This window comes from Kogia breviceps, chromosome 8 (assembly GCF_026419965.1).
Source record: "Kogia breviceps isolate mKogBre1 chromosome 8, mKogBre1 haplotype 1, whole genome shotgun sequence".
Lineage (NCBI taxonomy): Eukaryota > Metazoa > Chordata > Mammalia > Artiodactyla > Physeteridae > Kogia > Kogia breviceps.
In genome coordinates, this window is record NC_081317.1 from 111339304 (window position 1) to 111357171 (window position 17868).

Sequence of the window (17868 nt, forward strand, 5' to 3'; positions counted from 1 at the left end):
GGTCAGGGCCGACCGAGGAAAAGCGAGGCAGCCCAGAGTGGCCTGTCTTCCCCTCCCTGCAAGGAGAGGGCATTATTTCCTTGGTCTCTAGATTCTCCGCCGTGAGATTTCTGGCATAAACAGAGAACTAATCCTCTGTGTTGTCTCCCACCCAGTAGACATGTTTGATGACTTCTCGGAAGGCAGAGAGTGTGTCAACTGCGGGGCCATGTCCACCCCGCTGTGGCGGCGGGATGGGACGGGACACTACCTGTGCAACGCCTGCGGCCTCTACCACAAGATGAATGGTATCAACCGGCCCCTCATCAAGCCCCAGCGCCGCCTGGTAAGCCAGTGCCGGGCGCCCGGCAGCCAGGCTTCTCTCCTTCTGTCAGCTCCTGGCTTCAGGAGCTCCCTTTCCTCGGTGGGAAATTCCTGGTTTTGAGTTTGGGGCTTCAAGTCATGTTTCAGAGAAGGTGCAGGTTGAAGGGCTGGATGAGCAGCAAATAGTCATTCCTTCCACCTTCAGAGCTGCCTTGAGCGACGAGGGTGGTCCAGACCCCTTAGTTCAACCCCTTAATTATGCAGAAGTGAAGAGTGGGGCTCAGAAAAGCTAATGGCCTTGCCCACGGTCACTTAGATACTGAGTCTCCCCTCGGGGACCAGAGTCCAGACTTCCTGCTCCCTGACCCAGCGTCGTCTGGTGTATCTCCTGTGTTCACACCCACTCCACGAGGAAGGCTAATTCATCCTTTCTGTGTTGTGACTTACCCTGTTTTCAGTGGACCCATTGATAAACCCAAAGACCAGGGAGATTATGTGGGACGTGCTGGGCCCTGTGGCTGGGGGAGAGTTGGAACTAAGTTTTTGTCTCCTAGTTTCCTGGTCTTTTCTACTAAAATTTGATTTTGACCAATTCGAACTAGCTTTCCACAGATATTAGGGAAAGAAGAACAGAGGGGATAAACCCTGGTGCTTGCCTTTCTTGAGGTCAGTCTTTGAAGACACTGGGACACAGTAATTCCTCACCCCCACTCACTCCCAGCACCTGAGGCCCGGATTCGTTCCACGTTGGGGAGAAGCTTTTCTGCCTGCAGCGTGCAGGGCTTGCCGGGCCTTTTCCCTGACGCGAGTGACTGATAATGTTGCTGACGCTGCAGTTATGACCAGGATTTGCCACCCCCTGCAGCACAGCCCTCTTGCTCCCGCGCCCCCAGGAGAGGCTTAGGGACGTGGCATCCGAGCATCCGGTAGGCGATGGCTGGTCTGAGGCTCTCACGCAGCCATGCCCCACGCCCGCTGCCAGTGAAGTGAGATGCTGCGGCGCCTGCTGTGTCCTTGTCCTTGGACCTGAAGGGCCTGTCTCCTGTGTTGCAGTCCGCCTCCCGCCGAGTGGGCCTCTCCTGTGCCAACTGCCAGACTACCACCACCACTCTGTGGCGCCGCAACGCTGAGGGCGAGCCCGTGTGCAATGCCTGCGGCCTCTACATGAAGCTCCACGGCGTAAGGGTCCCCCGACCGTGTCCCGCCCTTTCCTCCACCGCTCGGGTCTCACCCCTCTTCCTCCCTGCAGGTCATACATACTTCATTTTCTCCTTCTTAACAAAGAAAGGTAGATCTGGAAGGGACCTTAGAGACTGGCGTAGTGTGCGTTAGGGTTGCTGTAGCAATACCATAGACTGGGTGACTTAAACAATAGCAATTAACCTCCAAGGTTCTAGAGGCTGGAGCTCCGAGATCAGGGGCCAGCAGGGTCAAGGGAGGACCCCCTGTCCAGTGGCAGACTTCTCTCACTGTGTCCTCACTTGGTGGAAGGGGCAAAGGAGCACTGTGGGCTCTCTATTTTAAGGGCACTAATCCCATTCATGAAGGCTCCACCCTCTTGACCTCATCACCTCCCAAAGGCCCCACTTCCTAATACCATCACCTCGCATGTTAGGTTTGTGCACATATGGATTTGAGAGGGACACAAACATTCAGACCATAACAGAGATATTGCTATGGAACATCATTTCCATCTTTAACGTTACATAAGTCTAATTCCCATTTCACGGTTGAAGAGACTAAAAAATAGTCTATATGTGTGGTAGTATGATATATAACAAAAGTAACAATTCAATGGATAAGGGATAGCTTTTTAAGAATGACTGTATTGACATAATCTGGAAAACAAAAAGAGAACTTGACCTCTACCTCCTACCAAAAGCAAAAATAATCTTGGATGTATTAAACATATGAAACGTAAGACATCTTTAAATAGAGACAATAAAAATACTAGGGGCTTCCCTGATGGTGCAGTGGTTGAGAGTCCGCGTGCCGATTCAGGGAACGCGGGTTCGTGCCCCGGTCCGGGAAGATCCCACGTGCCGCGGAGCGGCTGGGCCCATAAGCCATGGCCGCTGCGCCTGCGCATCTGGAGCCTGTGCTCCGCAACGGGAGAGACCACAACAGTGAGAGGTCCGCGTACCACAAAAAAAAAAAAAAAAAAAAAAAAAAAAAAAAAAAAAAAAAAAAAAAACACTAGAAGAAAATGTAGAGGAGGAGTATTTATATAACCTTGGGGATGGGAGGAGACGTTTTCTTCAGAAAGTTTTCAAAACTCTTAAGCCATAAAAGAAAAATTAGATATATTTGATTGTATAACACTTCATATTAGTGTATGGAAAAAGATACCCCAAGAAAGTAAAACCAATATACACATACAAGAGAAAAAGGATTAATATTTCCAGAATACAGAGAGCTTCTACAAGCCTTTTTTTTTTCCTAGCCACACGGCTTGTGGGATCTTAGTTCCCCAACCAGGGATCGAACTCGGGCCCTTGGCAGTGAAAGTGAAGAGTCTTAACAACTGGACCGCCAGGGAATTACCAAAGCTCTTTATGTTCTAATTTGGAACAATCTCCATTACATAGTGCTTAAAAACGAAGTCCATGCAGAACACTGTACATAGCATGGTTACAGTTTTATAAAGAAAGAGGGAGGGGCTTCCCTGGTGGCACAGCGGTTGAGAGTCCGCCTGCCAATGCAGGGGACGCGGGTTCGTGCCCCGGTCCGGGAAGATCCCATGTGCCGCGGAGCGGCTGGGCCCGTGAGCCATGGCCGCTGAGCCTGCGCGTCCGGAGCCTGTGCTCTGCAATGGGAGAGGCCACAACAGTGAGAGGCCCGCGTACTGCAAAAAAAAAAAAAAAAAAGAGGGAGAACATAATTTATATGTAGTTGCTTATATATACAGTGAACACTTTTGGATGAATGAATACACATACATATGTATATAGATATGTACATGTGCACACATGTTTGAGAACTTTCTAAAATGTAAGAAACAGACTGTTATTCCAATTGCCTCATGGGCAGAGGATTGATAGTAGTAAGATGGGAGGGGTTGTTATTAACTTAATCTCATGGCATCTTTTCATGTTTTCTTGTTATAATAAGTTTAAAAATGTCTAAAAATAGAGAAAGCCCACACACAGCAACAAAGAGCCAACACAGCCAAAAAAAAAAAGTCTAAAAATATAGTTAAGAATACTCATAAGAAAACATATTGACCCTTGAACAATGCAGGGGTTAGGGGTGCCGACCTTCTGCAGTCGAAAATCCATGTCTAACCTATAGTCTGCCCTACATGTATGTGATTTCTCCTTACCTGTGGTTTCACATGTGCAGAGTCAACCAACCACGGATCATGTAGTGCTGTAGTATTTACTATTGAAAAAAAATCCACATTTAAGTGGACCCATGCAGTTCAAACCCATGTTGTTCAAGGGTCAACTTTTGCAAGAAGTGTATACAAGGATACTTGTTGAATCATTGTAATAATGAAAATGGAGAAGAAAAACCTTTGGGAGGAAAATGGTTAAAGAAACTATTGTTCTTCAATAGGGGATCGATAAAAGGAACTGATAGAGGAATATTATGTAGGTATTAAAAGGATTGTGTCTGTAAAAAATTAGAAATAGAATTACTATATGATACAGCAATCTATTTCTGGTATAGATCCAAAAAGAATTGAAAGCAGAATCTCGAACAAATATTTGTATGCTCATGTTCACAGCAGCATTATTCGCAATAGCCAAAAGGTGGAAGCAACCCATGTGTCCATTGATGTATGGATGGATAAGCAAAATGTGGTCTACACATACGATGGGATATTATTCAGCCTTCAAAAGGAAGGAAGTTCTGACACAGGCTACAACATGCATATAGACCTTGAGGACATGGTGCTAAATGAAAGAAGCCAGTCACAAAAGGACAAACACAGTGTGATTCCACTTATATGACGTCCCAGAGGAGTCAAATTCCTAAAGACAGAAAGTAGAATAGCGGTTGCCAAGGGCTGAGGGGAGGGGGAAATGAGGAGTGACCATTTAATGAGCAGAGTTCAGTTCTGCAAAATGAAAAGTGTTCTGGAGACGGATGGTGGTGATGGTTCATAGCAATGCGAGTATACTTTTTTTTTTTTAAGCAGTCTCATGAAATTTTATGCAATTTCAAGGGTACAGACAAGAAGCAAATTTCACAAAGAAATAATGCAGCAGTGTAATTACTGGCTTGGATGGCTGTACTTGAGGTTGTTCAGAGGGCTAAGAACTATCTGGATTATCGGCTATCCAGTTTTCTCCATTCTTCAGCTCTTTGCCACACGAGGGTCCATTAGTCCTAACTAGAATGGAAATGAGGTGTACTTACAGAGATAATATTTTATTCTTAGGATGCCAGAAAATGTAGAACATCTTTCTGAAGTAATAGAGGCTTCAGTCTGTAAGTGGGTCACTTATTTCCCCAATAGGTTTACCTCTAAGTCAACTTGAAGCACAGCCTTCAGGATTTCAAGCTTTAAAAAATGTTTTAAACTATTTTCATCCTAAAATATCTTAAAATGGTTGCACTGACTGGAAATTCCCTGAAATGAAACAGCTCAGTTATATTTGATAACTTTGTAGCACCCCAAATTCATTAGACACGTTTAATGCACAGTTCCCGACCTGCAGTAATACAACCATAACCATTCTAATCGTATCATAGTTTAATAAGATATTGATTGGTCCCTCTAGATAAAGTCTACAAAGCAAAGGACTGAGCAGATCTGTTGCCACGTCTCCTCAACGGCTCTATAGTAGGCACAAGCAGTTGAGCTTTTACTTTAAGTAAGGTTATTAAGAGTTACTAAATCGGGCTTCCCTGGTGGCGCAGTGGTTGAGAATCCGCCTGCCGATGGGGGGGAAGCGGGTTCGTGCCCCGGTCCGGGAGGATCCCACATGCCACGGACCGGCTGGGCCCGTGAGCCATGGCCGCTGAGCCTGCGCATCTGGAGCCTGCGCATCTGGAGCCTGTGCTCCGCAACGGGAGAGGCCACAACAGTGAGAGGCCCGCGTACCACAAAAAAAAAAAAAGAAAAAGAGTTACTGAATTGACAGTGATTGAGTGAATTTGTAAAGTATCCTCACCATCTTTTCAATTCATTAAGAGGTGAAATGATAATCTTAAAATAAGGATAAAAGGATTATAGGTGCATTGGAAAATTAAAATGATTGGATTTGATATGGCTGCTAATAGCCCACAGTTAAATAGAAGGAAAGCCTTTCTGATCCATGTCAAATTTCATACAATTATGCATAAGATTGTGTTTAGGTACAAATCCACTGCAGTTCAAGTTTTTAGACAGAGGCCAATTATAAATTCATTATTTTGAAGTCAAAAGTACTTATCACATCTTCTAGATCCCACTTAAATAAAGTCTTCTTAAAAACCTATTTCTTAATAATCGTGTTTTAAACCACTGGGTTTCAGTAGGCAGGTGAATAGACATACTCGATATCAATACTAGAGGACACACTTTACATGAAAAATCATAGCAAGGCAGTTTACCAGAATTCTCATAGAAATGCACTTAGCCTATTTTACATGGCACCTGTAAACAGCATCTGAGGAAATTTTTACAAAGATAATTCAGTAGTCTAGATAATAATGTACACTAAAACTTTGGCATCTGTGTTACATTTTAAATCAACCAATAGTTCTATCAGTTCCTGCCAGCAGCCTGCTTGAATATGACAGTCGACTCATCAGTAAAATTTCAATGCCATTTATCTGTGTGTTATGATGAACAACTTTAATTAAAATAAATGTATTCACCTAGGATTTTAATTGATTTTTATAGATGAGAAGGAACCTGAATGATTCTATTTATGATACATTTATAAATCAAGTAAGCATCTGGCAAGACCTCCAAAGCCAGTGGGAAATGATCTGTCTGATGCTTATGGTGGGAAGGGTATATAAAGCACAGCTGTTAAAAGATGGTGACTGACGGAAAACAAAGTTCTTCTATTTTCTAGTGACCCTGGCAGAAAAAAATACTGCTTCAGGATTTGGACACACATAAAAGATACATCTGCCAATATGCAAATGTCTATCACTAGGTCCCCTCTCCTTTTAAAAAAGATATATTAGAATATTCATCCTCAGATGGGGGGTGGTGTCATCCCCAAGTAGGACCAAAAAAACCCCTCATCTTTTCATGTATAAAGTAGATATAATACATATACAGCATATCTATGATACTAAAATTCATTGGGGGAATTCCCTGGCGGTCCAGTGGTTAGGACTCCATGCTTTCATTGCCGAGGGCTCGGGTTCAGTCCGTGGTTGGGGAACTAAGATCCCACAAGCTGTGTGGCACGGCCAAAAAAAATTCATTGGGGCGCTATTAAAAAAAAGAGTTTAAAAGGCTTTGGGGGTGGGGTTGATGAAAAAAAGTTTTAAGAAACACTAAATTAGTAGTGACTCCTCTCAGTCACATGCATTTCTTCTCCCCACCATCACTATGCTATGTCAAAATACCCTGTGGCATTTTTGGTATTTGGAATTTTCATAAGAATATAATGTCTCTGGGACAACGCTCCCAGAATAATTAAGAAATTTCTCATCAGCTCTAAACACATTTAATTGTGGCATCTAAGAGGAGACTCATCCTTAGAAACTAACACCAAGTTAGGAAAATCAATTAACATTTATCTGATCATAATTACGAGTACAGTCTTAACATCTATATTAAGAATTACAGGTTTGAGGTTGGCACTGGCAGCTGAAATTCAAAATTGCCACTTAAAATTCAAAATGAAAATCTGCAAAGTCTTGTTAGAAAGCATTCCCTTTCTTTACACTATACTGTCACAGGTGACTTTATCCATTAATGCGAGTATACTTGGCACTACTGAACTGCACCCTTGATAATGCTTAAGATGGTAAATTTCATGTGATGTGCATTTTATGACCATTTTTTTTTCTTTAGAGTACTGAGGTGGGTGGGCATAAACATGAGGACAGGATCCTTCCTGAAGTCAGGATGGTCTTCAAGAGGTGGACGCAGGGTGGGGGGGCGGGGAGGGGGCGGCAGGGCGGGGAGGGGAGGATACTTTGCTCCACGAGTGGGAGTGCTGTCTCATGTGACTCTCAGTCGACTAGAAGGCAGTTCAAGTTCACATACGCTACTGCACTTCTCTTTTTTTTTTTTTTTTTTGGCCGCACCATGCGCGGCCTGTGGGCTCTTAGTTCCCTGACCAGGGATTGAACCGGGGCCCTCAGCAGTGAGAGTGCGGAGTTCCAACCACTGGACCGCCAGGGAATTCTCTGAATCTTCTTTCTTAACAATTCCATGTTCACAACTTCGAAGCGGTCATCACTTGTCCTTCTTCTGTATTTGCAGGGGTGGCCTCTGTTAGTCCCACATGGGAGACTAGCACAGACCTGGGGCTAAACCATGTGGCTGGCCAGGCCTGAAAGAAGCCAGACGTGGGGCAGGCACACTATTTTAAAATAGCAGAAAGATGACCCTGCGGACCTGCCCCCGGCACTTCTTTAGGCATCTTGAATGGCTCAGGAGCGCGATGCCCGACAGTCACTGCTTGTTTAGGAGAATTCAGACGCCCTAAAGTGCTGTCATGAAGGACTCGGGCACTGGCCACAGGGCAGCCTCCCCACCACTGTCCCTGCTGCTCCCGCCACCCATGGAAACCACCACTTGCCCCAGCCGGGCTCAGCACGGTGCAGAGCTGCTCCGTGTAGAGTGACTTTACGTCTCCGCTCTCCGGGCCGCCCCAGGTTGTGTCCGTGATCTCGGCATAACTATTAATAGCACCCCCTTTTCGCTCGCACGGTGTCCCAGTGTGGCTGATTGGTTAGCGGCTTTGGTACACACTGTTCTTGCTGCTTGAAATGGCTGCCCCTCATCTGCTTGACGGTCTCCTACAACCCAGGCGTCACCTCCTCAGGGAGGCCTGCCTTGATGTGCCCCGGTGCCACTTTCCCTCCCCCAGCCCGGGACACCGTTCAGTGTTTCTTTTCTATTTTCCCTCATCACCTGTGAATCTGGTTATCTTCTATTTGTCTGTCTTTCCCAACTGCGAACCTCTGGAGAGAAGGGACTGTGTCTTTAGGTCTTTGTTTCTCCAGAGTTTAGTATAATACCCAGCATGGAATAGACATGCTCAACCCAGTTCTTTTTTGGTAGAATTGATTTCTTGCTCAGCAGGAGTTCCAGGCCTGATTCACTCAGTCTCAGCCCCAAGGTTTGTAGAGGAATTGCATAGATCTGGCCTTCTTATTGTGTATTTGTGTGTGTGTGTGTATGTGTGTGTGTGTGTAAATAATGTCACGGATCAGGTACAAATGGAAAACCACGTATATTGACTTGTGACCCCCTAGGTCCCCAGGCCTCTTGCGATGCGGAAAGAGGGGATTCAAACCAGAAAACGGAAGCCCAAGAACCTTAACAAATCGAAGACACCAGCAGGTGAGAAAAAGATCGATGTGTAATTATATGAATAACTCAGTAGCTCTCAGAGTGTGTGAGCATCGTGTATGCTCAGGTGGGCCGGCCCAGGCTACCAGGGTGTAATGATAGCATCGTCCATCCCTGGTCGTTCAGCACAGAATGAATAACCCAGTGCAAAAGTAACATCGCCATGGAACGTATTGGGAGCTTTTAAAGCAGGCTCAACTCGTGTTGTGGCCTGGTTTTTGCCAGTTGCAAAGACTGCAGAGGTCCAGCTGGACCGGTTGAGGGCCTGGAGGAAAAAGGAACCTGAGTCGGTCCCTCCATCTTTGGTGCTCCAGCCACTCAGAAACTCAAGTTCTTTCAATTCGCTTTGGGATAAGTGGGGTTTCGGAAGACAGGGTCCTGTGGGTCATGTTCAGGTTGATTTGTAACATTAATTTGTAAGCCAGCGTATAATTAACATCATGTAGTACTCTGTACTTTGCAAAGCTCCTTCACAAATATTATCTCACTGTTGTTTACAGACCCCCATGAGACCCCATTTATGATCTCCATTTTACTAATGAGCAAGCTGAGGCTCAGAGAGGGTGATAACATCACAAGGGTCACACAGCTGTGAATGGGTAAAGCTGGAATTTAAACCCAAGTGTTTTCACTTCAGGGTCCATATTCTGTTCAATATATACTCTGCCTTCTCAATTTCTAGATTTCAGAATAAGGACTCGGGTCCCCTCCCAAGAGCACTCCCTCCTCCGTACCGCTGTCAAATTAAAGATTTCACTGGAAAATGTGGCAGTTGTGGAGAAATTAAGTCGGCTGATAACGATGGAAAGTTTATCTTCTAATCTAAGGCCTGACAAAGTCAGATAAATTTCCCTCTTCCACTGCTGAGAACATGACCATTCACGGAAAAGTTCTGGAACTTCTGGAAAAGTTCTCCTTTTCCAGATCCGACAGTGGCTCACTCCTGGCAGTCACATCTTAGCAGAAGGTTCAGTGGCTCACACCAGGTCCTCGGCCTTTCTCCCTGCTTCCACATTGTTTATACGAATAGCACCTTCCCCTGGGGAACTTCATCTCTTTGCATGGTGGGGTCCCGGCGGGAGCAGGGACCCTGTCCGAAATTCCAAATCCAGGGAGCTAGATTTGGCAGTAAAATGTAATCTGAACTGACACAGGTTACTTACAGTCTTCATTTATCCCATGTGCGAATATTCCCATGTTTTGCTGTAGAACTATTAACGTATTTAATTACGTTAATAGTGTTGTTGTTAATAGGGTGTTGTTCCAGACCCTGCCGCAGGTATTCTGTAATATTCAGTCTTTGTCCTTTTTAAAATCCAAAAGTTTGAATCCTGAGACACACGTAGCCCCAAGCGTCTGGGATAAAGGGTGGTGAGCCTGTCATCTGAAAAAGTTCCCTTGAAATTCTGCTACTTCTGCTTCATTGTGAGAACCGTTGCCCTGCACTGATGGAAGGACCCTGCTTCTCTCCCCAGCAAATGTAGACAAGCCGTTAGCGCGGATCTGCCCTGGCTGTCTCCAAGGGCCGCCATCCGTTTGTCCCTGCCCCTGGGCTGGGTGTCCTGACTCTGCCTTGTTCCAGGTCCCTCGGGCAGTGAGAGCCTCCCTCCCACCACCAGCGCTTCCAGCAGCAGCGCGGAAGAGATGCGTCCCATCAAGACAGAGCCTGGGCTGTCATCCCACTATGGGCACGGCAGCTCCCTGTCGCAGGTACTGCTCGTTGGGGGGTAGGTAGACTCCAGGCGGCCAGGCCCCCGCCCGAGGCGAGGGGCTGTCTGCACGAGGATATGTTTCAGCACATCTGATCAAGCTACAGCGATTTGGACACACGACCGTGATGCATGCGTTTAGCAGTTCCTCTGTGCCAGGACCCATGTGCTGGCACACAGCGTTGCTACAACCGGAATCAGAGTGCGGCCGCTGTGTGGGAGGAGGAGCGGGGCTTTCTAGGCCAGTCTGTCTCCTGAGTAAGGGTGGCTTGACCTTGGCCTTGAGGGTGGGTAGATTTTAACAGGAGGAAGGGGAGGAGGAGGCCCCTCCTGGCATGGGCAAAGGTGTGGAAGCTTCAGAGGACAGGGCGGGCGAGCTGGGGTTGGTGAGGAGGTCACAGGCAGGATGCCGTTGTCATGAGGGTTGGCTGCGGGTCCAGCTTCACATGTGCGTCCAGAAGACAGGCCAGCAGGACCCTCATTTCCCTCCGTCAGATATGATGGCAGTCCTGCTCCTCCAGCCCCTTCCCTGTGTGGTTCCCCCATCCGGGATCAGGACGCCCTCAAGCTTGGTCACGGTCTCCCGTTAACTCTGATCTCTTCTCCGCCTGTACTTGAGGCGGGCGAGTCCTAACGAGCCTTCTGCCATCAGGGTGAAGAGAAGCTGATGTCTCGGGGCCAGGAGAGCCAGGAGCCCCTTCTGGACAGGGTGGGGGATGGCTTCCTTCTGAAAATGGAGATTGATGGTGAAAAGACTAGAAAATGCCTCCTGTAACCGTCAGAGGGTTCTGAGAAACCAGAATAGTCACAAAGCTACCGAGTCAGTGCTCAGAAGCAGCTGATAGTCGCGCAGACCCCCTGCGTCCCATAGCACACGGGTCAGGGGAAGAGAGTGCAGCCTGATGCCTCTCCTGCCCTTGTCCTTTCGCGCTGTCCTCTCGTCCCCTTCCTGGGGTGGGTGCCAGCCTGGGCACAGCTGGGGAATGGGGCTCCCCTCTCCAGCCCGGACCCCCTCCTGAGCCCCAGGAGGGGTTCCATTGACTGCACCTTATACTTTTCGCTTTCAGACGTTCTCGGTCAGCGCGATGTCTGGCCACGGGTCCTCCATCCACCCAGTCCTCTCGGCCCTGAAGCTCTCTCCGCAAGGTTATGCGTCTTCTGTCAGCCAGTCACCGCAGGCCAGCTCCAAGCAGGACCCTTGGAACAGCCTGGCCTTGGCTGACAGTCACGGGGACATAATCACTGCATAATGTCACCTCCTTCCCTCCTTGGATTCCTGCATGGACTTTGGGACTCGGAGGATGGCAGAGATGAGGCTCTGGGCTCCCAGGGGCCGGCCTGCTCTGTCTGGGAAGGACTCCAGACAACAACTGGGAAGAAACTTGAAGTCAATGATTTGGTTAGGGGAGCGGGCGCTGGATTTTTTCGGATAGCTTTTCAAGGTGGGGGACTGGAGAGAGCACAGACTCTGATCTGGAGGAGCCCCCCCTTCACTAGGAGCACACTTTAAGCCCCTTCCACGGAGTGGCGGACTCTTTCTCATTTTCTGCCTCACCACCCCTGACAAGAGACGAGATGTCCTTCTCCCTTGTCTTTCCACCGCTGTGGCCCGAAATGGTGGTTTTTCCACGGTGTTCCTGGCACGGGGGATCCGAGGGCAGGGTGCCGGGGCCCCTGCTCCAGCCTAAATCAGGGTATCTGATGGACATGTGTTTGGACGCCTTGGCCCCTTGGCGGGTCCTGCCCTCGCCCAACACTCCCCTTCCGGCTCGGCACACCTGCATCCCTCATACTGAATCTTGACTCCAGAAACACGGGGTAGGGCCAGTGTTACCGGATGCTCCGTGGGGAGATGGAGGGAGAGGCCGCTTCTCCCACCGCAGAGTGGCTTCGGCAAACTCGCAATCTGGCAACTTCGCCTCCCCGCAAGTTCCTTCCGCGGCTAAAATCGCTCCTTCTCTTCATCCCCGAGGCCTCAGAAAATAAGCGCCCCTCCACTGCTCTCGGTGATTCCGCCCTGCCCGCAGCTTGAACACGTCCCCAAATCCTTCTTCCACCCCATCGCGCTCAGGGGGTTCCTGAGTAAGAACAAAAACGGTTCTGGTGCTGAAGCAAGTCTGACTAGCATTCATCCAAGACTTGAGATCCTTCTGGAGAGGATGTCTAGGGGACACCATCGCCGGGCCTGGGGCCGCGCTGCGCGGGGCGGGGTTGTCAGCCTGGAGTTTGCGCATGCGCCATGGTTCCGCGAAGACGAGTCTGTTGCCGGGTCCTGCCGGCCGAGGGCATCCGAGGGGCGCAGCTCCTGCACCCACATCCTTTCTCCAGCAGCAGTCTTTTGTCCAGGAGGCCAAATGCTAGGGATTTCTCAACATAATTTCAAACCAACACTACACAACTCATGGAAGAAAGACGACGAGTGATGAGAGAAGACATCGGGCGGGCGGCCGGTGGAGGGGGCCCTCGCCTCCCGCCCCCTCCCGCCCCCGCTCCCACTCCCACTCTCGCGGGCTGGGAATCGGCCTCCTCTCCACGTTGCTGTCTCTGCCCGTGGCCCTGGGATCTCGAAGACGCTTCCTTCCGTGTCCTGGCTGCCAACAGAATGTAGCTGACTGGCCTTCCTCTGTACTACTCCAAACACCCAGCCCCCAGCCCAAATCCTCCTGGCGGTAGCAGAGAGTATTTTTAAACCCAGGTTCTGTTTTAATCATTTACATCGCTTTCTTCTAAGAAAGCCGCCTTCGTATACCTTCCTTAATCCACAAACCTGCTAACGTTGTCTTAAGGTGAAATGGCTGTAAAATCAGTATTTAACTAATAAATTTATCTGTATTCCTCTTTCCCTTCTCCTCCTCCCTCTGAGGTCTTTCCTGGGAGGTTCAATGCTGCCCTTTGCAAGGCAGCCCTGAGCCACTGAGGCCCCTTTGCTGATCCGCTCACAGACTGCGTCTGAATCGTTTCTCCCTTCATTCCTTTCGGCAGTTGGCCGAGGCTTCCTCTGTGTGTGACGGGGGCTAGTGACAAGGACTAGCTTGTGACCTTGACAGGTAACCTCTAGGCTTGGTTTCCTAGGAGAGGGTTGGACCAGCCCTTAACTAAATTTCCTGTGGCCCAGAAGTTGCCTCCCAACGAAGGGGGCATTTTTAGACCTCCCCTCGGGTACACCAGTGGCTGGAGCTGCAGGGCAGTGGTCTCTCCAGCCCTCCTGGTTTGAGACGTGCACTAGATGTGCTCTGCCATCTTCTCCTTTCTGGTTTGATCCAAACAAGCCCCTGGAGGGGGGTCAGTGGTGCTCCACACCAGTGGCACAGAAGGTGAAAATTTCTCCTTTGTCCATTTTGTCTTCACTTTCTTAGTCTACAGAATTGCTTAATTGTTTCATCTCAAAAGTGAGGTGGGGTTGAGGAGAGTGGCCCTAAGGCCTGTGGAACAGAACCCAGACAGGCAAATCCACCCCCAGTGAGAATTGTTGGCAGTAGCTTCCTGCCTCTCAGCTGGCTTATGCCAAACCCAGTGGGCAACTGGTGGCCTTTGACCTTTCACTACACCCTTGTTATTTTTGAGCGGGTAAGGGAAAAAAAAAAAAAAAAGATAACAACCATTCTTCTATGTAAAATCGGAAAAGCCTTTTAATTGGCTAAGAAATAGCAAAAGCTGTTAAACACAGCTACCGTCCAAAGGGATGAGTAACCGATAACTCTAGCAAAGAATAACGAAAGAGATTCAAAACCAAAAATAAAACCTACCAGGATTTATGTCGGCCTTGGGGAGGACGTGTTTTCTGATGATGAAGTCTTTGCTGAGAACATTTTTGCCACTTCCCTTTAGGAATGGTTTTCAGAAGGATACACACACACACACACACACACACACACACACACACACACTACCAGAAGATTGACCTCATTCCTTATATAGTCATAACTTATGCTTCACCCCAGATGGTAAGATTCAGCCTTCTTACTCACCAGACTTGGTTGCTTTCCCAAATCAATGCATCCTCAGAGTAAGTCAAGTTGCTACCAATCAGGATCCTCAAAAGGGTGCAATTTCCACATGGTTGGGAAGTGGCTGGAGTGGGGGTAAGGGGCCAGCAACGAGGAATGTCTGGCCTAGTACAGTGAGTGCAGCAGCCAGCGGCATGTGTTCGGGCTCAGACATCCCTCACATTCCCTTTCGGGCTCACCTCTCACTATGGCAAAAACTCTGAAGCACAGGTCAAATCATTTTAACAGTCAAGAGCATTAATCCTTAATATTTGACTTTTGGATGCCTTTCGGGGGTGAGTAGTAGCAGATTTAGCCATGATTATGTTCGGCTTGGGTTGACAGTAGTGAAAATAAGTTTATATTCACTGAACATGCATCAGATGGAGCTGGGCTGGAGTTTATTTGATGTGCCCCCCTTTCCGAGCCCCCAGAACTTACTGACTTGGATACTAGCACATGAGAAGCAGCCATTTGGAAAGCTGCTTTTGGAGTGGAGGTGACTGGTTTTCAGTTTTTTAAATCATTTTCTGACATTGGAAACTACTCTTCAGATTGCATCCTTCCTTGCCTTGCTTGAAGCTGGAACACAAACACGCCACCATCCTTAACAACACAGATATGTATCTTCCCAGAACCAAGGACCAGCTTCAAAGCTTCCAGGTTTAGCCTGGGAAGTGGAATCCATGCTCCTGAGGGCTCCCTGCCCTGGACACTGTTGCTTTCCGTTCAGTTCCTTAGCCTCCTGGGAGCACTGCTGCTCTATTTCACCCTGGCTCCTGGCGATTTTTATCTCCCCTCCAGTAGCTGCAGCTGTAACGTTTGCAAAAAGACTTCAATAACAAGGAGAACTAAATACTCCAAGCAAGAATGGCATTAAAACAGACCTAGTTTCTCAAAGTCCAGTTTTCTTTGGGTCTGTGCGTGACTAGATCACTGGTTGAAGCCTGGGAGATTGTGGGTTTAGTTTTACAGAAAGAGGCGATCATACACAGCTGTGCTCTGGGCTAACAGGAACAGTGGAACCAGGAAAAGCCTGCAAGGTACCGGGTGGTACTCTTGGGCCCCAGCTTAGCAGCGGTGGCAGGCCCTGTGCGAGGGGGTTTTCCGACAGACCCAAAGAGGGAGCTTCTCTTGAGTGAAGGGTGATAAATGAGATCCCCACAGCCTGTCACGCACACACTCCATCCCCTCCCTGCTCAGCGGTGACTGCCTCCTGTCCTACAGCTGTGGTGGCCTCGCTTCACCCGAGAAATAAACATGTGACTGGAAAGGTTTTTAACCAGATGTACTTGAAGCTCAAATCGCTGGGCAGTTTGGAAGTTCCAAATCAGTGAATCTCTGATTGCAGGACTTAATTCAGATGAAGTTCCGTACTGGTAAACGATACTAGTGAACCCTACCGGTAGACCCCTGTTACAGCGAAGATATTGTAGAGTCTCTTGTGCTGCTGCTTCTTTAAGATAGATTTACTCAGATGAATTGGGTTGTAATTAGACATGTGAAACGTTTAGCTCTATCATTCCTCCTCTGTCCTTTTCCTTTAGAACTCATGAAAATAAAAAATTGAAAATATCCGTTATTTCTAGGGTTCTTGATTATCTTAAGACTTTGGGGCTGGGCTGGGAAACAGAAGAGGTAAGGCTGAAATAACAGAATCCTAAACAGACCTTTGACCAGGACTCTGCTGAACAAAGCAATGAGTGATGCCAGCTAATGTGCTTTACAATGTAAAGCCATTACTTTGTACTTATTCAGAGAATCCCCCAGACTTCTCTGCAGCGGTATGGGCTGGAAACACTTTCAGGAAGTCTTCCTGTCCCCCCACCCCCTTAACATCCTTGCAGATTTCCTTAATGTGGCTTCCAGCCTTACTACAGCCAAAGTTCCCCCTTTACCCCACCCCTACCATAGTGTCCCTGTTTTGAAATTATTTTGTCTACATAATTATTTGGGCTTTCCTCACTTTTTATAGATTAAAACCCAAACTGCATATAAATTACACTTCAGTTACCGTCTTAGGCAGAGATGCTCGATTTAGGTTGCTCTGCCCTCTTGGTACGGCTATCGGAGAGATGGTTACCTTGGGGCTTTTTTGACTATTTGAAAATGGCTCATGGGGTCCTATTGGGTGAATCTCTGGGTCCCGGGGGCTCTCGGAGGGGACCACTACCATACAATCACTTCCTGGAACAGAGTCTGTACCCATTTCCACCCGTGCTTCTGCTTCCTTGAAAGTAAGGGAGGGACTTCCCTGGCGGTCCAGTGGTTAGGACTCCACGCTTTCACTGCCAAGGACGCGGGTTCAATCCCTGGTCGGGGAGCTAAGATCCCACAAGCTGTGTGGCACGGCCAAAAAAAAAAAAAAAAGAAAAGTAAGGGAGGAGCCCACCAGAAAGAGCCAGACATGGGATTCTGAGGTTTCAGAATTCTAGTCCAGGTTTGGCCAGTGTCTAGCTGTGTGACTCTGGGCATTTCATCAAACTGCTCTTCACCTCAGCAGCTTCATCTGCAAATATTTTGGAGGAGGGAATCTTTAAGTTCTCTTTAAGCTCTAAGCAGTTGTGAGAGCAGAAATAATCCGAAATTATCCTTGCCATATCTGGTATCACACAGGGAGCACAGTTGGTGCTGTCATGCTGTGAGGATGGTCAGGAAAAGACGAAGAAATTCATCCCTGGGGTCACACGGAATTCGATACAGCATCCAGGACTTTGGACCAGCAGCTCTGAAACCACAAGTTGAGCAAAGTGGCTCATCTCTCTGACTCTTATATACTCTTGTTGGTACAGAAGAAATCTCAGGGCCCCAAGATTTGAAAATACTCCCTCTGGAGACTCCGGATGGATGTCCTCCAAGGGGAAAATAGTACCTTTATTGTGACCCAAGTAATGAGGATTAAAAATGTTTCAGAAGCTATTCATCCAGATGAGCATTGCCTCTCAAAGTAGCTGCCTTGGAAACTACTTATTCCACTGTTTTAGCCACGGTGAAAACATAGGTTGGAACTCCCTTTAGAGGCTCTCCAGACCTGCTCAGATCAGCCAAAGAGAACCAAGCTTATTGCTTCTCAGCCACAAACAGAATGTGGGGGTCCCAAATAGAATTACATCACTTGACCAACTTTTGTCACCTGTCCTGATTCTTTTTTTTTTTTTTTTTTTTTTTTGCGGTACGCGGGCCTCTCACTGTTGTGGCATCTCCCATTGCGGAGCACAGGCTCCAGACGCACAGGCTCGGCGGCCATGGCTCACGGGCCCAGCTGCTCCGCGGCACGTGGGATCTTCCCGGACTGGGGCACGAACCCGCGTCCCCTGCATCGGCAGGCGGACTCTCAACCACTGCGCCACCAGGGAAGCCCCACCTGTCCTGATTCTAAACGCCCCTTCAA

General features: G+C 48.1%; 1 protein-coding gene across 4 annotated transcripts in view; it reads left to right on the plus strand.

Annotated features, from left to right (window-relative positions):
- Positions 1-13331, plus strand: part of GATA4 (GATA binding protein 4) — an 81134-nt gene extending 67803 nt beyond the window's left edge. For 3 of the 4 annotated variants that reach the window (XM_067040013.1, XM_067040014.1, XM_059072030.2), the window contains exons 3-7: positions 156-325; positions 1357-1482; positions 8686-8773; positions 10365-10492; positions 11559-13331. In XM_067040013.1, the coding sequence (XP_066896114.1) occupies positions 156-325; positions 1357-1482; positions 8686-8773; positions 10365-10492; positions 11559-11741 (695 nt within the window). In that variant the 3' untranslated portion in view covers positions 11742-13331. The remainder of the gene's footprint in view (positions 1-155; positions 326-1356; positions 1483-8685; positions 8774-10364; positions 10493-11558) is intronic. The other variant, XM_059072029.2, reaches the window with a different exon arrangement.
- The last annotated feature ends 4537 nt before the right edge of the window (positions 13332-17868 follow it).